The sequence below is a fragment of the Carlito syrichta genome, unplaced genomic scaffold (genome assembly GCF_000164805.1).
Source record: "Carlito syrichta isolate Samal-C Ts95f unplaced genomic scaffold, Tarsius_syrichta-2.0.1 Scaffold302327, whole genome shotgun sequence".
NCBI lineage: Eukaryota > Metazoa > Chordata > Mammalia > Primates > Tarsiidae > Carlito > Carlito syrichta.
This window is the reverse complement of record NW_007246423.1, coordinates 1,194,118-1,219,985: the sequence shown is the minus strand read 5'-3', so window position 1 is coordinate 1,219,985 and position 25,868 is coordinate 1,194,118. Positions and strand designations below refer to the sequence as shown.

Genomic DNA, 25,868 nt, shown 5'->3' with positions numbered 1-25,868 from the left:
TATACACGATGGAATATTATGCAACCATAAAAAAGAACAAAATCATGAATTTCGCAGCAACCTGGATGGAATTAGAGTTTATAATACTGAGTGATCTCTCACAGAAACAAAGATCTGAGTATCACACGTTCTCACTCATAAGTGGACCTTGAACAACTATCGTAATACTATAAGAAAAGGATTGACAGTGGTGGGAAACTATGGGGGGGGACAGGGAGGGGAAGGGAGGTGGAATTAATGGTAGTCAATATCTGTCTGGGGATAGTGGGACACACCTCATCAACAAGGGTACCTGCACAATGAATATTTGTATACCTAACCCTTAACTGTACCCCACAATTTTAAAATAAAAAATATATATAAAAAAAAAGAGACAACCTATGAAAGAAGCAATTCATAACCTGGACTTCATTGTAACTAAAATTATGTTTGCTAAACAAAATAAACAAACAAATAAAAACAATATCAAGAAAATGAAAAGATAAGCCACAGACTGGAGAGAATATTTGCAAAAAAAAAATCTGATAAAGAACTGGTATCCAAAATAAACAAAACTTTTAAAACTCAATAATAGAAAACTGACAACTGAATCAAAAAATGGACTAAATACCTGAACAGACACACCTCATCAAAGAAGTTGTATAGATGGCTTATAATCATATGAAAAGACGCTCAACATTATATATTATTAGTCAACTGCAAATTAAAATAACAATGAGATACCACTATACATCTATTAGAATGGCCAAAATCCACAATACTGACAACTTCGAACGCTGGTGAGGATGTGGATCAACAGGAACTCTCAAGCATTGCTGATCGTAATGACAAAGGGTACAGCCACTTTGGAAGACATATGGGTGGCTTCTTACAAAACTAAGCATACTATTACCATATGATCCAGCAACTGTGTTCCTTGGTATTTAACCAATGGAGGCAAAAACTTTTGTCCACACAAAAACCAACACAAGGGTATTTATGTCAGCTTAATCCACAATTGCCAAAATTTGGAAGCAACCAAGATGCCCTTCAGTAAGTGAATAAATGAATAAATGGTGGTGAATCCAGACAGTGGAATATTATTCAACACTAAAAAGAAATGAGCTATCAAACCATTAAAAAGATGAAGGAAACTTGCATTTATATTACACTAAGTGAAGAAAGCCGACCTGAAAAGGCAATATACTGTATAATTACATTCTGAAAAAAGGCAAAACTATGAACACGGTAAAATAATAGTAGCTAACAGAGGCTGAGGGAAAGGAAAAATGAAACAGCACAGCACAGAGGAGGATATTTAGGCAGTGAAGCTACTCTGTATGGTACCACAATGATGGACACATGTCATCATACACCTATCAACATGTATAGAATATATAACAGCAAGAGCAAACCCTAATGTAAACTATGAACTTCAAGTGATAATGATGTGTCAGTATAGGGTCGTGGATCACAACAGATGTACCACTGTGTTGCAGTATGTCAGTTGTGGGGTATTGGTGCATGCGTGGGGACCAGGGCATACAAGAACTCTCTGGGCTGGGCTCGGTGGCTCTGTAATCCTGCGATTTGGGAGGCTGAGGTGAGTGGACTGCCTGAGCCCGCGGGTTCGAGACCCGCCTGGGCAACTTGGCGAGACCTCATCTCTACAATAAATCAAAAAATCAGCTGGGCATGGTAGCGCGTGCCTGTAGTTCCAGCTACTCGGAAGGCTGAGGTGGAAGGATTGCCGCAGCCCAGCAGGCAAGACTGCGGTGGCCGGGAGCAGCCACTGCACTCCAGTCTGAGTGACAGAGTGAGACTCCAACTCAAAAAAAAATAAAAAAGAACTCTCTGTACTTCCTGATCAGTTTTGCTGTGAACTTAAAAGTTCTCTTAAAAATGAAGTTTACTAATTTAAGAAAATCCATTTCTGAGTCACACTAGCCTTATTTCAAGTGCTCAAGAGCTACATGTGGCTAGTGACCACCATTGTGGACATTGTAGAGGGAAAAAACTGGCCGGGCACCATGGCTTAAGCCTATAATCCCAGCACTTTGGGAAACCAAGGTGAGAGGATTGCCTGAGTTCAGGAGTTCAAGGTCAGCCTGGGGAGTTTGGTGAGACCTCATCTCTACAAAAAATTAGAGGTGAGGCGCCAGGCGTCGTAGTGCACTCCTGTAGTTCCAGCTACTTGGAAGGCTGAGGCAAAAGGATCACCGGAACCCAGTAGGTTGAGGCTGCAGTGGCCATGAGTGTGCCACTGCACTCCAGCTTGGGCAACAGAGTGAGACTATGACTCAAATTTTAAAAAAGAGAAAAAAAGAAGTAAAAAGTTAATTATGTATTCCTAGTGTAAATTAAAGGAGCACCCTTCATATCAGGTGCCACACATTCACCTGGAGAAAACTTACCAGATTATGAATCATTCTGTATTTTATGTCTCATTCACACATTTCTATTACTCTAAAAAATTTTTTAAAGGAAAGAATAAGAAGGAAAATTAAATCATATTTCAAGTTACTGTAGTGCTTAGTGTTTAGGCCCATCTACACTATGCAGTTTGAAAGTCTATTTATTCTCAGGACAATTCTTAGTCCATATATTTTCCACAGTATTATACCACTAATATACTTAGATTTTTTTTTTTCTCAAATGTTGATTTCTGCTATAAAGAGTCACTGGAACATCTCCCTATTGTAAAATGTATGGGAGGAAAAAAAAAACCTAAAAAAATTTTTGAACATTCATTCATATATGTAGAAAAACGTTAAAAAGACATTCTGCTAATTTTTCTCTCAATTTTGAAGGGTCTTTTGATTATTTATTGATAACAAGTTATCCATAATGATTACAAGGAAACATGCAGTAGTCCTTTTGTTAAATAGATATATAGGTAGACAGATTTCATATAATTTTAGTGACACAAAAAGTTTATCCAATTTTTGCAAAATGTAACACTATCTGTGTAATCCTTTATTCATGCAAAGTCTCCAGGAAGATTCACCAAAAAAGTCATCTATGAGATCACAACTTACTGAGATTGATAAATTAAGAAGATTGGCCTTAATAAATTCAAAATGTATGAGGGGGGACTCAAAAAGTCCCAGAATTTATTTATTTAAAAAATTGTGTATTTATTCTTACATGTTGAAACTTCAGTCACCTTCAAAGTACACTCTGATGCAATACACCTATTGATTCACTTTTTCAACTGCCCACAGTGGTTTTTTAACTCATCTATTTTGATACCTTTTAGCGCTTCTACCATTTTTTGTTTCACCTCTTTCACATTGGGAAAACTTTTCCTTTTGAGAACGTTTTCATACAGGGAAATAAAAAAAAGTTGCTTGGGGCAAGATTGAGTGAAAAGGGAGGGTGGGGCATGGGTGTCATGCATTTTTGGTCAAAAATTGCTGACACTCAGCGCAGTGTGGGCAAGTGTGCTTGTAAATCACCCATGATGAAATGGGCAAATGCGTTGAAAGAATCTCCAAAGAAATTCACTGAACGCTGAACATTGCTTTCCACAACAATGCTATCCAGTACACTAATGTGGATGGGTTCCTAGAACACTTACCTAGCGGGGAAGTCTGTACTACAAGGGGCCTGGCCTCCAAAAAATAATTCTGGTTTTTTTGGGGGTCCCCCTCCCCATACTTGGACTACCTTGACAATTTTTATTCTCACACGCACTGACTAACCACCTTACTAGTTGTTGTAGTGCTCCACCATGAAGTCAGTTACATGACTTTTTTGTTTCTTCCAGATAGTTGAAAACATAAAGCCATACATGGGTTGTGTCTTCATAGCAGTGACCATCCTGTGCGCCCAATAAACTTTAGATGAAATAAGTTTGTAAATAATCTACACCAGTCCTAATGTGCAAGCCAGATTGAATCTGGAAGTCACTATAACAAACTTTATTAAAATATTAGAAAGGTTGCTCTAGTGAACAAAAAAAAAAATCACATAAGAATCAACTTTGTCATACAGCATAAGTTAAGATTTTAAAAAGATATCATACATCTAACTTTGAGAGGTAATAGAGATATATTTTATTTATTCTTTGTTATCAATGCATATTTTTCCTATTTATATAATTTAAGATTGAAGAAGAGAAAAATAGACACTGAAGAAGTTAAATTCTAATTTCTGTTTCTAGTGAGTTTGAAAACAAAACTAGAGAAAGGGTCTTATGTGATTGGTATGGAGTTCTTTTGACTTGTAAATGTATCTTTAATGGGCACATTTGAATTCATTATGGCATTATATCTTTTTAAAATATTGTTATAGAACATATATTTCTGCTAAATAATAATTTATTAAAAGGTATCTACACCTTTTTTCACTTCCAAGATATTAAAACACAATCCAAATAAATAAATTCAGCAAAGGTGAATGACAAAATTAGAACACAAAAGTCAGTTGCAGTTCTACATATAAACAATGAACAATCCAAAAAGGAAATTTTAAAAACAATTTCATTTATAATAGTACCAGAAAGAATAAAATATTTAGGAATAAAATTAACCAAGAAGGTGAAAGACTTGTACACTAAAATTTACAAAAGCATTGTTGAAAGAAATTAAAAACAAATAAATAGAAAGACATCCCATATTCATGAACTGGAAAACAGCATTAAGCTATTAATACTGCATAAGGTGACCTACAGACTAAATTCAATCTCTATCAAAATCCCAATGACATTTTCTTGTGAAAATAGAAATGACATTTGTGAAAACAGAAAAATTGATTCTAAACTTCCTATGAAATCTCAAGGGACAATGAAGAACCAAAACAGTCTTAAAAAAAAGGAGAACAAAGAGGGAGGTCTCACACTTTCTGATTTCAAAACTTACTACAAAGCTACAATAATCAAAGGAGTGTGGTATTAGCATAATGACAGACATACAGACCCAGAAAATAGAATAGGGAGCCAAGAAACAAAGTATTGCACACATGGTCAATTGATTCTTGACAAGTGTGCCAAGACCATTCAGTGGGAAAAGGGCAGTCCTTCAAACAAATAATACTGGGGAAACAGGATATCCACAACCAAGAGAAGGAAGTTAGACCCTTACCTAACATCATATAGAAAAATTAACTCAAATGACTCAAAGATGCAAACATAAGAGCCAAAACTTTACAATTATTGAAAGAACATGTAGGGGAGAAGCTCAATGACATTGGATTTTGCGATGATTTCTTGGATATAAAAAGCATAGGCAACAAAAGAATAAAGTAGGTAAATTGGATTTTACCAAAATTATAGATTTGTGCAGCCAGGACACTATCAAGAGAGTGAAAGGCAATTTATGGAATGGAAGAAAATATTTGAAAATTACATATCTGACTAAATATTAATATACAGAATATATAAAGAACTCCTAAATTCAACAACCAAAAGCTAAACAATCAAGAATATTCAGGGAGGTTGGGGGGCACATAACATCAATAAGGGTACGTACCCAATCTCAGACCAGGTGAAGTAGGGACCAGAGGGCAGCCCCAACTTTTCTTGTATGATGATCATTTATCTACCTAATCCTGAATTGCAACCTACATCTTTAAAATTAAATTAAGTTTAAAAAAGAATATGCAAAGTATTCGAATAGACATTTCTCCAAAGAAGTTATACAAGTGGCCAATAAGCACAAAGAAAGATGCTCAACATCACAAGTCACTGGAGAAATGCAAATGAAAACCACATGAGATACCACTTCATACTCATTAGATTGGCTGTTGTCTTAGTTCATGCCTCTATAAGATACCATATATTTGGTGAATTAACAAAAATTTACCACACAGTTCTGGAAGCTGAGAAGCCCAAAATCAGGTTACTCTCAGACTTGGCATCCGGTGAGTCCCTCTTTTTGGTTTCCAGAAGTCTGTCTTCACTTGTATCCTCACATGGGTATGAGAGAGCTCTCCAACCTATTTCTCTTTTTTATAAGAACTCAAATCTGATCATAGAGGCTCTACTTTCATGGCTTCAACAAAACCTAATTACCCACCAAAGGCCCTTCACCTCCTAATACCATCCCTTTAGGGCTTAGAATTTCAACATATAAATTTTGGAGGGACACAAATCTGTATTCCATTACAGCTATTTTTTTTTTTTTTAAGAAATAAAAAACAGACAAAAAAATGTTGGTGAGGATATGGAGAATTTGCAACGTCTATTGTGCCTTCCTGTGAGAATGTAAGATGGCGTAGCCACTGTGAAAAACAATATGACAGTTCCTCAAGAAGTTAAAAATAAAATCACCATATGATCCAGCAATTCCAGACCTGAGTCTACACCCAAAAGACTTGAAAGCAAGGACTTGAAGAGTTATTTGCATATCCATACTTATAGCAGCATTATTCACAATAATTAAATGACAGAAACAACCCAACTACCCATCAAGGAATGGATAAACAAAAGATATAGATAGATATACATACAATGGAGTATCATTCAATCTTAAAAAGATATGAAATTCTGATGCGTGCAACACAGATGGACCTTGAAAACATGATGCCAAGTGAAATAAACCAGATACAAACAGACAAATATTGTTTGATTCCAGTTATATAAGTTGCCTATGGTAGTCAAATTCATAGAAATAGAAACAAAAGGCCATAGTTGCCAGGGGCTGAGGGGAGGGGAAAATGGAGAATTATTGTTTAACAGGTACAGAGTTTCAGTTTGAGATAACAAAAGGTTTCTGGAGACAGGTAGTGGTGATGGTTGCTCAACAACATGAATGTAGCTAATGCCATTGAACTCTATACCTAACAATAGTTAAAATGGTAAATTTTATGTCATATATATATATATTTTTTTTTTTTGAGTTGGAATCTCACTCTATTGCACAGGCTGGAGTGCACTGGCACACTCACAGTCACCTCAGCATCGACTTGCTGGGCTCCAGCGATCCTTCCACCTCAGCCTTCCAAGTAGCCGGAACTACAGGTATGCACTATCATGTCTGGCTAATTTTTCATTTTATTGTGGAGATGAGGTCTCACCGAGTTGCCCTGGCTCAAACCCATGGGCTCAGGCAATCCATTCCCCCCCAAAATGCCGGGATTACAGGCTGAGCCACCAAGCCTGGCCCATGTATGTTTTACTAAAATAAACACACACTCCAAGTTTTCAAAATATTTGCTTCGTTAGCTTATTTTAATAAACTTAGCTTATTGTTATATATTATTTAGCTTATTGATTAACTACTTAGTTTTTAAGTTATAATATGATTGTTTACCTTTTTAGCTTACTGTAATATAAATATTGTAATATTACAATTATAATTATTATAAAGCAGCATTTAGGTTAGATCTAAGAACTTATGTGATAGCAAGGGGTGTCATTTACTGCCTTGTCAAGACCCACTGTCATCAATTTCCACTTAGAAACATAATGTTCTGAGTTATATTTAAATCTCAAAGTCCCAGGACATAAACTCTGCACTCATGTTCTCATGCTTCATTCATAACCATAAAATAATTCATTTCTGGAAGATTGAAACCTCTTCTTTTTAATAGTCTACAGTGATGTCGGCTTCAAATTCCTTTGTAATTATTTGCTGTAAACAAGATGAAGGAAAGACTGGAGACTCCTTCCTTTCAAGGAATCTGGCTGACCCTCTGGTTGGACCTGGTTGGGGAAGGTCACCTATCCAAGAGATGAGGTTTTATCAGTCACAAAATCTCAAGAAAGCCCTGTAGAATATCTCCTTTTTTAAACTTCTTCCTCTTTCTTTTCCTTTTGATAGCACCCTGTTACCTAGCTGGAGTATAGTGGTGCCATCAGAGCTCACTGCAGCCTGTCCTGAGTAGCTAGAACTTCTGGTATATGCCATCACACATAGCTAAATTTTCCCCCCGTTTTTTGTAGAGATGGATTCTCACTATGTTGCCCAGTCTGATCTTGAACTTCTAACCTCAAGGGTCCCCTTACCTCAGCCTTTTAAAGTGCTGTAATTACAGGTATGAGCCACTGCCTGGCATTTTTCTCCAAAATTCTGGAGAACAAAAATTTGGCTAAAATGTCTGCTTAAAAATACTATATCAATTCTTGCTTTTAACAATGCCCCAAGGGTTAATTCATTTAAAATTTGAATGTGGCTATCCTGTGTTTATAATGTAAGTTTTTCCTTTTTTTGTATGGAATTCATTTTCTTGGTTGATCCTTCATTTTGACATCAATAAAAAGAGGGATATTGGAGTGTGTTCTATGTTGCAGTCATTTTTGATTAGTAATAATAGAATCCTCAGCACACATACTATGTTGACTCAACAATATCTTGACATTGAGAAGTTTTTTCCCCCATTGAGACAGGTCCTGCTTTGAATTTAGGCATTTTTCAATACGTGACTATGTTTAAAAAATTAATATAGCTGTTTTGCTCTTAATCAAGCAAGAAAGCAAGGACCACAGTTCTCAGTGTATCTGGAACAACTAAAATGAAGGCTTTTCTCGAGATAATTTTTAAAACTTCAGCATTAGAAATTTTATTTTATTTTATTTGAATGTTTAAGTACAGAATATTTTAGACCTATAACTTCCCACTGGGGTATTCTCAAGAAAATTCATGAAGCAGTTTGCAGCAGAAGATAAATGAAAAATTTTTTTTTGAACACTGTGAATTATGAGATAAAGATCACATTCAATTAGGAGAGACGATAATAATATGTACTTTTAATTTGTGTTTAACAACTCACTTCTCCATTTTTTTTGGTAGGGTAGGTGATTCAGTTAGACAAATTCTTAATTGTACCGCTTAGCAAAGGCAGACATCAGCCAGCTTTAGTATAGTTACTCCTTGAACAACAGGAGAGTTGGGAACAACAACCTGCACACAGTTGAAAATCCACATGTAACTTTTGACTCCCCCAAACTTAAATTACTAATAGTCTATTGTTAACCAGAAGCCTTACCAATAACATAAACAGTCCCTTAAAACATGTTTCTTATGTTACATGTATTGTATACCGTATTCTTACAACAAAGTGAGCTCGAGAAAAGAAAATGTTAGTAAGAAAATCATAAGGAAGAGAACATGTATTCACTATTCTTTAAGGAGAAGTAGAACATCACCAATGTCTTCATCTTCCTTGTCTTCATGGTGAGTAGGCTGAGGAGGAAGAGGAAAAGGTGGGGTTGGTCTTGCTGTCTCAGGGGTGGCAGAGGTGGAAGTAAATCCACATATAAGTGGAACCACACAGTTCAAACTTGTTTTGTTCAAGGGTCAACTGTATTTTTTTTTTAAAGAAGTAATTGCTTTGGGAGATATGTGTGTGGGTTGAGAGAGGAGCTAGTAGAAAAGATATAAGGAGCAGAAAAATACCAACATTTCTGGTGGCCAGTTTCTCTTTTATTTATTTATTTATTTATTTTATTTTATTTTTTTGAGTTGGAGTCTCACTCTATCACCCAGACTGGAGTGCAGTGGCCGCTCCCGGTCACCGCAGCCTCGCCTGCTGGGCTCCAGCGATCCTTCTGCCTCAGCCTTCCAAACTAGCCGGAATTACAGGCACGCGCTACCACGCCCGGCTGATTTTTTTATTTATTGTAGAGATGAGGTCTCGCTGCCCAGGCGGGTCTCGAACCCGCGGGCTCAGGCAATCCACTCACCTCAGCCTCCCAAAGGCGTAGGATTACAGGCTGAGCCACCGAGCCCGGCTCAGTTTCTCTTAATTACAGAGAGTTCAGCCTTCATCAAAGTTGAGTCTATTAATCATTTTCTCTAGAAAATTTCTAAGTGTAAGGTTAGACTAATTTTTTTTACAGAAAGCGAATAGAAGTCTTTCAAAATTATTGGTAAAAATGATTCATACTTGCTTTTGTGAAGAAACCATTGTGAATATTAAATTATATTAATTTTGCTGCCTGAAATGGGTTTTAAAGTGCTTGCTATTTCTTTCTTAGCTATATATATATAATATATATATATATATATATTCATATATATTTAAAGTGGTGCCCATGACACTCATTGATTTTAAATACAATATTTGTTGAAAAAAATGCATGTAGCAAAGTTACTTTACGTGTCTTTTTCAAACAAAGTATCTTCTTCCTGTGGCTGGACAATGTTTAAAGGGATTACACCTAGGTACTGCTGATCTTTGAAGAAAGGGTGACACTATTTTTTTGGATGAAGAGAAGATTCATTTACCAGACCCAACTGGGTGATTGTTGATTCTTGACTGAATTGCATTGGACTTATCTAGATTTCTCTGAGAAAGAAAGACTCACTCAAATGCAATAAGTAGGAAGATAAGGAAAAATGATGGAGAGAAGAGAATAGAATCAATATTCTAGAAGTCTAATTTTCTAGTTTAATTTTATAGTCATATGATTAAGAGAATGGAAGAAACCTGGTTAGTTGGATATTTGTCAGTCAATTCATATTCTTTTTATCCAATTCACAATATTGAAGCTGCTACATTTACTGAACTGCAATGATTGTAGGGAGGTCAATGGATACTCTTCATCTGTGCTATTGATGATCCTACCTATTTATTGGTTTAATACTCAGATCTTTGTACCTTTTGGGATGTGTTTTAAAGGTAAAGGATCTTAAATTCATATTCAAAATAATCTTTAGCTCTGCCGTTCATACCAGGAAAGTTATCCAGAAATTGGAAAATGCTCTAGGGGAAGGTCTGGCTTGATAGTACTTCCAGGAGACCTTTCCAAGAAGAGGGTAGAGAAGTAAATTGTCTAGGTGTCTGCTTTTCATTCTGGCTGTTTCTTCCACCATTATCACATAAATGCAATATGGTTTAAGGAACATCAGCACTAGTCTTGAAGAGGAAAAGAAGTTTTAAAAGAGCATCCAAAAAAGTGACAGGGAGGAAAGAAATCTAGAAAACTAGAGGGAGATTGGTGAGGGAAAAGGGTTGGAAATAGGGCATATACTCAACTCATTTTTCTTGGATGTACCTAAAGAGGGTTTTGTTTTATTTTGGCTTGGCATGAATTGGCAAGGCACTTCCTTCTCCACTACCTGCCTTCCTGTGTTACTGTTCTTCCACCATCAGCTTAGGTTCTGTTAATATACTGGATCCTGAGCAGTGGTTCAGTTTCCCCCATTCTAGGGACATCTCTAGTTACATCTACACTGATAGCCCTTGGAGGTTTCTATGGACCTGTTGCTATGGAAACAGTTTTACCAGGATCTTAGGAAAAACGCCTAAAGGTTTGAAACTTTGCTTCAGATCCAAAAAAAAAAATAGAGCTTTCCTTGGCATAAATCATGTTTTTAAAAATTAATTCATTTATGCTTTAAAAAACACCATATTAGTTAGCAATAAAGTTTTGCTTATTCAAACTGCTGAAAAATAAGTACCTTGAAGGCTTGTCTTTTCCTTCTATTTGAATGATTTTTATAAACCATAGAGAAGCTAGATATGAGACATTCTCTAGATTTCCAGTTCTGAGAATTTTCTTAGAGAAACTTTACATTCTCAGACAGAATGAGATGTTGTTCATACACAGCTGCTTGCCTTCTCAATCATATCTATATCAAGGTTAGTAACACAAGCATGTGTTAGTGTTCTATAACTCCTGTTAACAAATGACCATGAACTTGGTAGCTTAAAACATAGACCCCAACATTGGGGTCCCCTATCCTGAGTTAACACTATGCTAAAATTGACATACTAGGATGGTTGTTTTCCTTTCTGGAGGCCCTGGGGGGAATCTGTTTCCTTGCCTTTTCCACCATTAAGAGGCCACCTGCATTCTTTGACTCCTGGAAACTTCCTCCATTTTCAAGCAATGGTAAATTTCTCTGACTTTTTTTTGGCGTCACATCTCTTTCTCTGACCATAGGAGGGAAACGTTTCTCTTCTTTGAAAGACCCTAGCGATTACATTGAGTCCACCCAGATAATCTAAAATAATCTCCCCATCTCAGAGTTCTACACCTTAAATCACATCTACAAAGTCTCTTTTGACATGTAAAATAAATATTCACAGGTTCCCCACATTAGAATGTGTATATGTTTAGAAGGTCATTATATCTATAGAGAACGAATCTTATGAAATCTCTGTAGCGAATGCAGTAGATTTGATTATAAGATTTAGAAAACTTGGATAGACAAGATAGAATGGAGACTAACTTCCTAATCACAGAGATTGCTGATTGTATGACAATTCTCCTGTTATATGCCACTTTAAATACGCTATTTAGGTCCCACTGCTTACTTTCCAAAAGATAGGTGAAAAGTAAAAGAATGGAAAAGATACAAAGAGGAAGCAGAAAAAAAAGATCAAACTGTAGTAACAAAATTCAAGCCAAGGAGTTTTACCAGAAATTAAGAAGGACTGTTCAGCACAATAAAAGTATTAACTCATCATGAGGTCATAATAACCCTGCTATGAACTGAATGCTTGTTCTTCACTCCTGAGTATATATGTTGAAACCCTAATGGCCAATGTGAAGGTATATGGACATGTGGCCTTTGGAAAGTAATTAGGTCATGAGAATAGAGTCCCCATAATGAGAGTAGCACTCTCTCGCTTGTTCTCTCCCTCTGTCTCTCTCCCTCTCCCCCCCCCCAACCCTAATTTGCCATGTGAGGATACAGGAAGAAGGCATCTATCTTCAAATCCGGAAAAGAGTCTTCACCAGGAAGCAAATCAGCCAGCACCTTGATTTTGGACCTTCCAGTCTCCAGAATTGTGAGAAATAATTTCTGTTGTTTAAGCCACCTTCTCTATGGGTATTTTTGTTAGAGCAGCCTGAACTGACTAATACAACCCCTAAATATGCATGCAAATAACGAAGCTTCAAACACATAAGACAAAATGGACAGAGTTTAGGGATTAATAGTTAAAGCCACAAATAAAGGTTGATATTTTAATACCAAACAAGTAGAGAAAAATTCAGTATGGAATTTGAAAATATGAACAACACTGTCAATTGGTCTGACTTAATTGACATTCACAGAACTCCACACCTAATGACTTGTATATTCGCATATATTTTTCAAATGCACATGGGGCCATTCACCAAGATAGAGCATTATCCATCTTTTTTTTTAATGCTGGCCATAAAAAAAGTCTCAAAACATTTCAAAAAACTAACATGGTATAGAATATATTATCTGAGTAAGAAAGAATTAAATTAAAAGCAATAACAGATATTTAGAAAAGCTCCAAATATTGATTAGGCAACATACTTCTATATAACCCATGGATCAAAAAAAAAAAAAAGTTGCATAGGAAATTCAAAAGCATTTCAAAATAATCAGTATTGAAAATACAACATATTAAAATATATGGGATTCAGCTGAATCAATACTTAGAGGGAGATTTATAGCTTTAAATGCTAATATTAGAAAACAAGAAAGATTTAAAACCCATGATATAACATTCCGCCTCATAAACCAAGAAAGAAAGCTAAATGCAAAGTAAGAAAAAATAATAGAGACTAGAGCAGAAACAATAAAAAGTTAGAAAGCAATTGATACATGATTATTGCTAGCTTTTCCATTTGTGGAACTTGCACTTTCTGCTTCTGTAAACTTAGGTAGTGTCAGATCACAGATCCTTGTTATTAAGGAGAGTATGCCAGGGAATACAACAAAGTTTCCAGTGAAGTTGCAGCTATGGCTACCACTTGTTAATTTGGGACCCCTTATACCAGTGAATCAACCAAGAGAGAAAAAATTACTATACTGGTAGGAGTAATTGTTACTGATTACCCTAAAGAGTTACAGTTACTGCTACACAATGAGGAAAGAAGGAGCATATCTAGAAACTGGGAGATTCATTGGAGCATCTCTTGCTGCTTCCGAAGGTGAACAGGCAACTAGAGAAAACATGGCTTGACAGGGACAAAGCTACCGAGACCCTCAGTGAAGACTTGGGTTGCCCCTACTGAGAAAATAATCTATGTCAGCCAAAGTGCTGTCTGGAAGTGAGACGAACAATGGGTGCTAGATGACAAAGATGATGAACATCAGCTACAGTGTCAGGACCAGCAGGGTTTGGAACTTAGTTCATCAACTGTTTTGTATTAAATCTTTGTGGCATTTTTGGCTAGCTACCAGCATGAGAGGACTTTGGGAGTGGACAAGACAAAAAGAAAAAGAGGGCATGTGCATATTTGAGGGGTAGAAGGGATCAACTGCTAACGGACATCATATTTGGGCTATTTCAGAAGCTCTCAGCCTCATCGCTAGCCCCAACCACTGCTGCAGAGACCAGTTCCAAGGAGTCATTGATGAGTTTTGCAGTCTTGCTTCCAGCCCACACTGCATTCCTCTTTCTCCTGCCCTGGGCTTCTCTAATGTGTTGGCATGAGCTCCCCATTGGGTATACCCTTGGCACTCAAGCATGTATAATCTGGAACTGGGGGTGGGAGAATAATGTTTGTGGGGCCAGCATTCAACAGCAAGGACAGGAGTCCATAGATAAAGCTTATTTTATTCCCAGGTGAACCATTCTGGGGCACATCTCTTAAGCTTTCTCAGTAGGCTTCTCAGACCACAGTGCTGGTCAACTTAATAAAGCTCGTTGCAGCATTGATTTTTCTTCCTTCTCTCTTTTACTTTGCCTGCCCTTTGCTTTTGCTCCCTGGGGTCATCTCCCAAATGAATTGCTTTCAGACTCGCTTTTGTCTTCGCCTCTGTGTTGAGGGAAACCCAGTCTAAAACGCTGATCTTCATAACACAGCATTAATTTCCTCCGGCCACCCAGTTCTGTATTCACTCTTAACTTCCTTTAGAAATGATTCAATGCAATTGTAAGTCAGTGTGCTTGAATAAGGCAATTCCACTTTGGAGAATTAAGGCTGGCAGTTTTCCCTAGAGAAGACTTTCTTCTCTGTTGACCTCATTGCTAATGGCCCCATTTTTGCCCCTAGTCCTTTTTCTTTTAGGAGTTTGAAATAACACACCCAATTTCTTTGAAACAAACAAACAAAGCAAACATCTAGCTAGTCTTTTCACAGTAACCCTGCTCAGAAGGTCCCTGGTAAACATCCAGGATTTAGCAAATAACCAGTATATGAAAGCATTCCCCTTTACCCTTTAGTCGCGGCATTTATTTTCTTTGCTTGTTTCACAGAGTCCTGAAGCCTTGTTTTCCTCCCTTTAAATGACAGACTATTTTCTTTGGCACAGTCCCAGAGCACAGCAACAGTTAAACTTGCTGCTATGTGAAAGAGCTGTATTTGTTTAGAAGTTACTCAGAAGGCCGTGAGAGCAGGCGACCTGGATTATAGGAAATAACCCCAGGAAACTCCAAGTGTTTTCTTTCCTGTCCTTTTGCCAGGAAGCTGGAATTTCCTTGACTAATAGTAACTTGCAATAAGATCAAGATATACGTTAGCCGGAACCTCATAGGATATCAGTGACATACACTGCTTTCTTTTCTTTTTTCTTTTTTTTTTTTTTGGCAATTTTTATGGTTTTACATAAATACAAATAAAACGTGCACATGAGCTGTCTATTCATTTTCTTCACTGCGCAGCCTGGCCTTAGGGTTGGTGACTCTGACGGCCAGCTGGGCTGTTCTTTCTACAATAGCTTTGCGGTTCTTGGAGGAAACGTTGTGAGCAACGTCAGCACAATAAGATTTATTGCACATCAACAGCACTTCTAGCTCCTTAACATTGTGGATCAGGAACTTCCAGAAGCCACTGGGTAGTACGTGCTTTGTTTTCTTGTTGCTCCTGTAACCAGTGTTGGACATCAAGATCTGGCCCTTGAATCTTGTACGTACTCTGTTGTCAATACCTTTGGGTTTCTGCCAATTACACTTAATCATGACATATTGGTCTGACTGGTGCCAGAAGAATTTCTTGGTTCTCTCTTTGATGATCTTGGGCTCCACCAGGGGTCTGAGGGGCAGCCATGATGTGGGGTAGGATATGGCTGCCACCTTGGTAGGCAGTGCTGAGGAAGAGAGGGAGGGGAAGGTCGGCATACATTGTTTTCTTTTCTTTTCTTTTGGAGTCTCACTTCTTCATCCAGGCTGGTGTGCAGTGGCACGTATGCTCACAGTCACCCCAGCGTCAACCTGCTGGGCTCCAGCAATCCTTCCGCCTCAGCCTTCCGAGTAGCCAGAACTACAGACACGTGCCACCATGCCCAGCTATTTTTAAAAATTTTTATTTTATTGTAGAGACGAGGTCTCGCCAAGTTGTCCGCGCTGGTCTTGAACCCTCGAACTCAGGCAATCCACTTGCCTTGGCCTCCCAAAGTGCTGGGATTACAAGCTGAACCCATTGTTTTCTCATAAGCAATTACCTATCCAGACGAAGAGCAGGAATATTGGGGGTAGGATGGAGATTGGCATATTTTAGTTTATGGTTCTACATAACAAATGACTCATAAAAGTCTTCCCATATCAATTTTGGGAGAGTAGATACCATGACAAAGAAAAAGAATTGACCAGGTACATATACATTTATTACACTTGAAGAGAGACCCAGCCAGCATTAAAATCAGAATACACTTCAAAAGGACCAGCAACTGCCCTCAACTGAACCATAAAGAAAAAAGAAATTAGAGACCAAAAACTGAAAATCAGGAGGGTCTATAGTGAATCTGAAATGTAGACGATTTAAACAATTTGAATCCGGGCTCGGTGGCTCAGCCTGTAATCCTGCGCGGTGGAAGGCTCAGGTGAGTGGATTCCCTGAGCCCGCGGGTTCGAGATCTGCCTGGGCAACTTGGCGAGACCTCATCTCTACAATAAATCAAAAAATCGTCCGGGCGTGGTAGCGCATGCCTGTAATTCCGGCTACTCAGAAGGCTGAGGTGGAAGGATCGCTGGAGCCCAGCAGGTTGAGGCTGCAGTGGCCGGGAGCGACCACTGCACTCCAGTCCGGGCGACAGAGTGAGATGCCAACTCCAAAAAATAATAATAATAATTTGAATGTAGACAATTTAAACAAAGGTACTTCACATTAGTAAATGGTGAGTGATAGTATGTTGTTGAAGTCACAAAAACCTAGACATCTAAATTTTTCAAATTGGAAGGATCACAGGATTCTATGGCATTGACCTTGAGTTGGGGAAGGGGTTCAGAAAAAGGAGTAAAATTTGTTCCATTTTTAGCTTCATTATCAAAATTAGAATTTTTCTGACCATCACAAATAACATATAAGAACATTTCTAGACCAGGTGTGGTGGCGCATGCCTCTAATCCCAGTACTTTAGGAGGTCAAGGCAGGATGATTGTTTGAGGCCAGCCCAGGCAACATAGCAAGACCCTATCTCCATAAGAAATTGGAGCATGGTGATGGTGGTGTGCACCTGTAGTCCCACCTACTTGGGAAATTGACTCTGTCTCTTAAAAAAAAAATTCTAAACATGGAAGTATATTTGGTGTTTACCTCATTCATGTGAATCTACTAAGAATTTAAAAAAAGCCAGGCTCGGTGGCTCAGCCTGTAATCCCTCGCCTTTGGGAGGCTGAGGTGAGTGGACTGCCTGAGCCCACGGGTTCGAGACCCGCCTGGGCAGGCGAGACCTCATCTCTACAATAAATCAAAAAATTAGCCGGGCGTGGTAGTGCGCGCCTGTAGTTCCAGCTACGTGGAAGGCTGAGGCGGAAGGATCGCCGGAGCCCAGCAAGTCGAGGCTGCGGTGGCCGGGAGCAGCCACTGTACTCCAGTCTGGGTGATAGTGAGACTCCAACTCAAAAAAAAAAAAAAAGAATTTCAAAAAACAACCAGAACCTCAGAAACCCTTACAGTGGGATTTAAGATAGTGGTATTTGCTTTGAGAATCCTTTTATTAGAATCTACATCAAGAATGTATCATTTTTCTGGACGTATCAGCACAGGTCTTCCATATTTTTTTCTTCCATATTTTTTTCCTTGGGAAAAAATTTCTGTCTTCCATATTTTTTTCCTTGGGAAAGATTTCTTTCTACTTCCAGGACAATGGCTGGATTCTTTGCTGCATCACTTGTCAGTCCCAATGGATCTGCTTCACATATTACCTTCAAGATTGCTTATTTTATCTTCTCCAGGATGAATGTTATACAAATAATAACATATTTGACTTTTATTCAGATTTATTTGTCTTGAGTATTTCTTTTTCTCATTTATTTCATTTTGATTTGTCTTATTTCAATCAATGAGAAGAGATCATCATCGACTTTTACCTTAAGAGATTTAAGTTGTAAACATGTCCAACAGAGGGTGACCTTCAAAAAGACTTTTATTTTGTAGAGACCAGAATTAAAGAGGCAAAACAATTGTGAAATTTCCCAGGTTCAATTCCCTCATAAAATTACAGAGAATGAAAATTGATGACTGAGTATCATTAGTGTCAGCAAAGATCTCTTTAGGAAACATATGCTGCAATTTTAGAGACCAAATACTATAATAATGTTCATTTTTTTCTCATTTCACCGGCACGATAGTCCTTTGGTAATTAAAACTTAAAGATGGAATAATTATTTTTAAAAACATGGTTGGTTAATTAAGTCAGATGGCTATTTCAATGACAAGTTCAGTTGAACTATTTTGCATTGTAGAAATAAAATAGCTGATTGTTTAACAGAACTTTTCATTTTCCAGCTGGAAGTATAGACATCTTATATAGATACATCCAGAACAGAATGAGTAAATGATCACTTTTTGATGATTACAAAGGTTTCATTCTTTCCACTTAAATTCACTAAAAGAATGTCATTATTTTCTGTATCTTAAATTATGTCCTTTCTTCCTATAATGTACCTTCTTGAATTACACAGAATATTTTCTTAGTCATTTATATTATTACCTATATAGCTTTGTCTCTTCTCCCCATGTATACTTCCATTTGATTGCTTTTTCTCTACCTTTGTATTGTTTAGAAAAACAAAATAGAAAAGCCACAAGGCTTACCATTTCTACCAAGGATAGGTATAAGAACATCCCAGCAGTGACTGTGAATATCCAGTCTTGGACACAGGGATCAGCTGATACAGAAAGGCCAATGTATAGTCCTATGAATGCAGTTAAGGCACTTATAAAATTCATCAGGATGGCAGTCTTAACAGAGAGTCCAGAGCTTAAGAGCACAGCAAAGTCTCCTGAAGTTTAAGAGAAAAAGAAAATATAAGTATCATTTAACTGATGATGACTTTGGTAAAGTAATGCACTATTAGACTGTTTCAAATGTCAGCAACTGGAACCGATTTTATAAGGAAACTTGAGTGATCAGTTAATAAAGTACTTTCCACTATTTCTCTAGGATCCATAGCCAGCTCACTGGCCTATTAGAAGTTGAATTTCAAGAGTTCTCTTTTTTTCACTGCTCCTAAAGATAGCATATACAGAGAGTTCTGTAATATATTATTTAGTTCCATGAAAATGTCCTATGACATTTTCAACTTAGAGAAATGCAAAATAAAATCACTTGCTGCCCCAGGGCTTCTAAATCTTTTGGTCTGGAAACTTGCCAGATGAAAATCATTATAGTATATGGACTTTTATTATTGACTTATGTAGAAACTGCTGTGCGAAAAGAGAAAACTACTTAATAAATGGTTTAAAATCATTGCAAATGTTGGTTAGGAAACACGTTTTTTACTTTAGGAAATGGTTTACTCCTTGATAATGATAGGAAAATGGCCTTATTCTCTCCATACTCTTTCTCCAAAAAAAGATTGACCTATTATTAAATCTGAGAGCATCTATTTCTTGTTTTCAGGGATTGAGAATCCAATGGAAATTCAATAAAGAGACAGCCTGCAGACTCAGTTTCCTAGTTCCAGTGCATAACTGGTGCTATAAACAGGTCTTGAAACATCTTTGCTGGCCCACTTCTCACCGTCACACTTCCCTATGGCTTGGGGTTGAGGATCGGGAGCTACGTAACTTTTTATAATTACAAAATATAGTTTATTTAGAAAGTAAATTAGAGAAAGAGAAGAGAGAGGATATAGAGAAAGAGAGAGACTCACTTCCCCAAGGTAGGAGAGGGGGCCACAACTAAGAAAATGATGGTAGTAGCTCAGAAAGCCATGTGGACACACCAGAGTTTAGCAAAGCAATGACTTTTTTTTTTTTTTTTTGGTAAAATATAGTTTATTTAGAAAACAGAGAGAGAAGAGAGAGGACATAGAGAGAGATGAGAGACTTCATCACTCTTATAGTAGCTAAACATAGGTGTTAGCCCTAGGAATACTATTGTAAATAATTCCCACCATTTTGCTAACACAAACTGGGATAGAAACTTACCAGCAAGCACCGACTAACATCCTGTTAACTACAAAACTTTATCTTTAGCTACCCATCCTCCCTTAGCAACCACCTAACCAGCACCCCTTCCCCAAATCCCCATAAATTGCCCTAAACTGTAAGCGATAAGGGCTTCAGTTTTCTGGAGTCCCCTCCAGGTTCACTGCCTTAGAATAAACCTATGTTGCTGATAAGTCACCCGTCTCCTGTCTCTCTTTTTCTTTTTTGAGTTGGAGTCTCACTCTCACCCAGACTTTTTTGCAGTGGCCGCTCCCAGCCACTGCAGCCTCAACCTGCTGGGCTCCGGCAATCCTTCCACCTCAGCCTTCCAGTAGCTGGAACTACAGGCATGCACTACCACGCCCGGCTAATTTTTTGATCTATTGTAGAGATGAGGTCCCGCCAAGTTGCCCAGGTGGGTCTCGAACCCGCAGGCTCAGGCAATCCACTTACCTCAGCCTCCCAAAGCATGGGATTACAGGCTGAGCCACTGAGCCCGGCTTCTCTTTTTCTATCTGCTTGCTTTTTTGACCTAGCAAGAGACCATAGATAGAGGATGACTTCCAGACCAGGAGCATTTTAATGCATATAGGAAGTGTTGTGGATAAATTGCTCCAAGAAGGATAGGCCAATAATGAGTGAATGACAGAACTTTGAACAATGGACACTGGGCACAAGAGTACAAGAGTGCCTAAGGGGCAATATAGATCTGGAAGTGGAAAGAGAAAGAGAGAGTGCTAAGAGCCCTCTTCCTAGAGCACAAGTACACCAAACCAACCTCCACTATTTCTAGTCTGTTACAGAAATGTCTGCTCTATCCCATCCTGGTTCCTGGGAGGCAGGATTTGAATTACAGGGCTGTTAAGATTATCCAGAAAAAGAGTCTTATGTGCATCTGCTACCATACACTTGTCATTTCAATGTTACGCTTGGCTTTAAACATTCTGTATAAATCAGGTTGATGAAACCATAGTTTGGTTTTAATTTAAATGCTATTTTATCTCACTGGCCCATTTGTGGACATGATGGGTAAAGTTCCCCTCTTCATATTTTTTCCACATTTAATATGCAGAATTTAAAGTCCTCGCCCAAATTCTTTAAATAAGGTTTCTCTGAGTGACTCTCACCCATATAGAATTCTCCAGAATCCAAAAAGAATCACTTCTGGCCCTGGGAAATACCATGAAAAGAATCTAATTGAATTTTATCCCAAGGTACAGGAATTATTTTTCTAGTCTTCTTCCTTTTATGGTTTAAATAAATTATAAATGGAAAGTATTCATCTTTCAATCATATGTTGGAAAAAGAATCCTAGTAAACCACAGCTCGAAGTATATTATGCCTTTCTCAACAAGCAGGAATAGTGATTCCATGGTTGAACTTACCCATTTCATGTGGAATTTCATGACACAAAATGGCAATTGTAGTGGTCACTCCTGATTCGGATGAGGCTGAGAAAGCTGCCCCTATCACTAGGCCATCTGCAAAGTTATGTAGGCTGTCCCCAACCAATATCATTATTGCTAATAAGCTAATGGATTGGCCTGGAGAACGAAATAGAAGTGCAAGAAGCATTAATAGATCACTACACATTTCACAGATTCCTTCCCATCCACCCTTGACATTCATTCTTACACTGCTTCTAATGAAATAACTCCACTTTGTTTTTTCACTTTGAAAAGAAGTCAGGACTGGAGATACAGACATGGTAACCCATATGCCTAAATGTTGGTTACTGATTTCTAACTCGTTTGACAAACGAGATAAATGATAAACTGGTATTCACTATCTTTTTTGGGGGGGGGAGGGGCTGGAGTCTTTCACTCTGTAGCCCAGGCTAGAGTGCAGTGGCTCGCTGCTCACGGCCACTGCAGCCTCGACCTGCCGGGCTCAGGCGATCCTTCTGCCTAAGCCTTCAAGTAGCTGGAACTACAGGTATGCACCACCGTGCCCAGCTAATTTTTTGATTTCTTGTAGAGATGAGGTCTTGCCACGTTTCCCAGGCTGGTCTTGAACCCGTGGGCTCAGGCAATCTTCTCACCTCAACCTCCCAAAGTGCTGGGATTTATAGGCGTGAGCCACCGCACCAGGCAGGCATTCACTATTTTATCACCTTGTCCAACTATGCCAAAATAAGAAAATTAAAACAATGTTACAATACTCCAAAATACACTGGTGACCTTCCCATCTGTGTCTTTCCGTATACTTTTAAAATAACTTAAGAACCTTGCTACAAACTGGATGTCTATATCCCCCACAAATTCATATGTTGAAACTTATTCCCCCAGAGGAATGGTATTAGGAAGTAATGCCTCGGCATGGGATTAGTGCCCTTATAAAAGAGACTCCAGAGAGCTCCTTTGCTCCTTCTGCCATGTGAGGAAACAGTGGGAAGGTCCATCTATGAACCAGAAAGTTGGCCTTTGCCTCGCACCTTGATCTTGAACTTCCAGGTTCCAGAGCCATAAGAAAGAGCCGTCTAGTCTATGGTAGTTTGTTGTGATAGCCCGAATGGTACAAGACAAACCTCCCTGTGGGGATATCATTAAAATGAAGTGTATTTTTCACAACTGTTCCTCTGAGTCAGACTGTCCTGTGTCAGTCTACTATAGCTCACTTTCTGCCATTGCATTATTGTCATGTTTCCTTTTCTTACTAGTGCTAATGACTTTCCCAAAGTACCTAATTCATCCCCAGCTATGGCCACAATTGAACTGTGACTAACTCTTCTGGCTGCATTAGATTAGGAATAATTACTCAATGTTCTTGTCTATCTGCAGACAACTTTCAGTACTAGACCTGTTAGATGGTGAATAAAATAAAGAGGGGATTCCATTTTCTTCTTTTTCGAAATATACTATACAAACTTAAACACTTCCTCTCTGAAAGTCACTTTTGTTGCTAGAAGCACATCTCTCACTCTTATTTCTTAAATTTCAAAAAGAATTACACTTAAAATTTGCTGTTGAATAACAGAAATTTATAACAGAAATAATAACAGAAAAGTGCCCTTAGAGCAGCCAAGGGAATGTTTGTCAAACTCTAGGCTCTGCACGTCTCTTTTATTACATTATACATTTCAGCTGATCAGGAGAGAGTCAATGAAATAATTTTAACCCTAGTTGGGTTCAGGTTTTTAGTGGACAGAATTCCTTAGGTTTTTGAAAAAAAACCTAAGTTATATATTAGTATAACTCAATTGTAGAGCTGAACAATTCACAAAAACAAAAAGGATTTTGATGATAACCCGCATTCTGCATTTGAAAGGAATACTCATTAATCAGTTATCATAGTCTAAAACTTAATTAACTATTCAGTTGAATTTATACTGCATGACAGATGTAAGCAGTAGCTGTTGTTACTGTTAGAATGAACATATTATTCAAATAATTGTGCTCAATAAAATAAAATTGTGCTCCTGGTTCCTAACAATGCGAGGGGAACTGTATTATAATAGTTTTCTATCTTATTTGGGAATGTGATTTCACTCATTTCTTATTTCACACCATGAAATAAGTCACTTCATTTAGTAAACAGCAAACATAGCCCAGAGTACCATACAGGAGATGGCTCTATTGCCTGCATTGCAAAGATAGCCTGTGCATTTTACTTTTAAAAGCATGGGTATGTAGACAGATCACTGCAGGACTGACTTATATCCTTCTTGTGATTTATTAATTTATTTTATTCTTTGTTAAAAACGGGCAGATTTCAGGCAACAATCATAAAAACACAGAATAAATACCAACTTATTAAATTCAGGGAGTTCTTATTGGCGTTGCCTGGAAGCTCTCAGAGCCCAAGATTGCTACCAGGTTACTTGGGTGTTCCTGTCAATTTTCAGAATAAAGTTCTTCCTGGTGAAAATAATTTTTTTAACCATTTAAAGTGATACATTTGGGTATCTGTACGATGAATGTTTATATAACCAACCCTGAATTGTACCCCATAATTTGAAAATAAAAAAATAAAAATAAATAAAATAAAGACATACATGTAACAACACTCCAGCTTACAAACAAAATTGTGATTTCTACATGCCTACATTTAGTCTTAATATCTATAGCATATACTCCAATGGAAGATTTTTAGCCAATATATATACTCTGCTGGGAAACAGTGTGGCCTATTTTTGTCATTTTATTATTCCTGATTATGGGTTTCTAAATGTCAGGTTATGGATACATAACAAGCCACAAGGCAAATATACACACTTGCATGCAAGCCACCAAGAACACATTGCACATATTTCTTAAAATAATTTACACATTATTTAGTGGAAGAAAAGACAGGTATTCACCAGTCATTTAATGCACCCATTACAGAATTATCTATAATATTTCACCTTTACTCATAGGCCTGACAGTCATACTAAGTTCCACATTTCTGCACTATCAGAGGTTTTTCATGGTGAAACATGGACTAGAAGTGGTATCATTTTGCTTTTTGTTTATTTAAATCAGACTATAGATAGGATTTTTGTACCTTGTCTTTTGAAACCCAAGTTGAGTTCCACCAATGAGGTAATATGAAACAAGCAATAAAATATTTGAGGCTAATTCAATATGTCCCTGGCAAAAGGGCAGGTGAGTAATCTAATTGGGATTTGTTCACTATTCATTCTGTATGCCAAGTTTGATAGGAAGTAGACCTATAAAATGTTTGAGAAATTATTACTCCCTGAGCTAGTAACCTTTCCCTGATCCTAATTTGACGGCACATCCACATTTCCTCTTCCTTTTTTTTCAAAACCAAAAGAAAAAAAAGAGTCTATTGCAGACCTACTATGTGGCGAGCATTCTAAATTCACTCTTGAAACTAAAATTTTAGAAGGAAAAATATATCGTAATGTTCTAAAAGCAGAAAGAAACAGAATATGTAATTACATATTTCGAATCAAATAAATAAATTACATGACATAATATATTTAAAACACTAAGAATAGTAGTTGCTACAATAGTCTTTTTTCTTACTTGTATTTCTACCCCCAACCACACTGCAAACTAGGGATAAACACCATGCTTATTTTATTCTCCAGTGCATTCCCAGTGCCTGAAACATGGCACAGCTTCAAATATTTCTTGAATAAATAAAAGAAGGGGAGAAAATACATGGGTGCGTGCATGAATTAATAATCACAGATTGTTGTTGCCTTTGCATGCATTTAGTTCCCCAATGCTAGAGTTTACTAGCAATATACTCCTGAGCAGTGACAACCACTCTAACAATTGGTTAGTTCATTTGTATAATTCAGATAACATTTCTTTTTCTTCTTTTTTTTTTGTTTTTTTTTTTTTGAGCTAGAGTCTCACTCTTTTGCCCAAACTGGAATTCTGTGGCATGCTCAATGGCCACCACAGCCTCCACCTGCTGGGCTCCAGCAATCCTTCCACCTCAGCCTTCCAAGTAGCTGGAACTACAAGTGTGTGCTACCGTGCCCAGCTAGTTTTTATTTATTTATTGTAGAGACAAGATCTTGCCACGTTGCCCAGGCTGGTCTCAAACCCACGGGCTCAGGCAATTTACTTACCTCAACCTCTCAGGCTGAGGATTACAGGCTGAGCCACCGAGCCCAGCTAACATTTATTCTTAACTCATGAAGTTGTAGGAGAATTAAATGAGATCATTCTGTCAAGTGTTGAGCATTGTGCCAGGCATATAAGAAGTGCCCAATACATAGTAAATTTTTAAATTATTGGGT

The 25,868-nt window shown here is 37.7% G+C and overlaps 1 protein-coding gene across 5 annotated transcripts in view; it reads right to left on the bottom strand.

Annotated features, from left to right (window-relative positions):
• Nucleotides 1–25,868, bottom strand: part of SLC39A12 (solute carrier family 39 member 12) — a 79,956-nt gene that overhangs the window by 18,758 nt on the left and 35,330 nt on the right. For all 5 annotated transcript variants that reach the window (XM_008056345.2, XM_008056342.2, XM_008056343.2 and 2 more), the window contains 2 exons: nucleotides 21,553–21,711; nucleotides 18,830–19,017 (listed from right to left, as the gene is read on the bottom strand). In XM_008056345.2, the coding sequence (XP_008054536.1) occupies nucleotides 18,830–19,017; nucleotides 21,553–21,711 (347 nt within the window). The remainder of the gene's footprint in view (nucleotides 1–18,829; nucleotides 19,018–21,552; nucleotides 21,712–25,868) is intronic.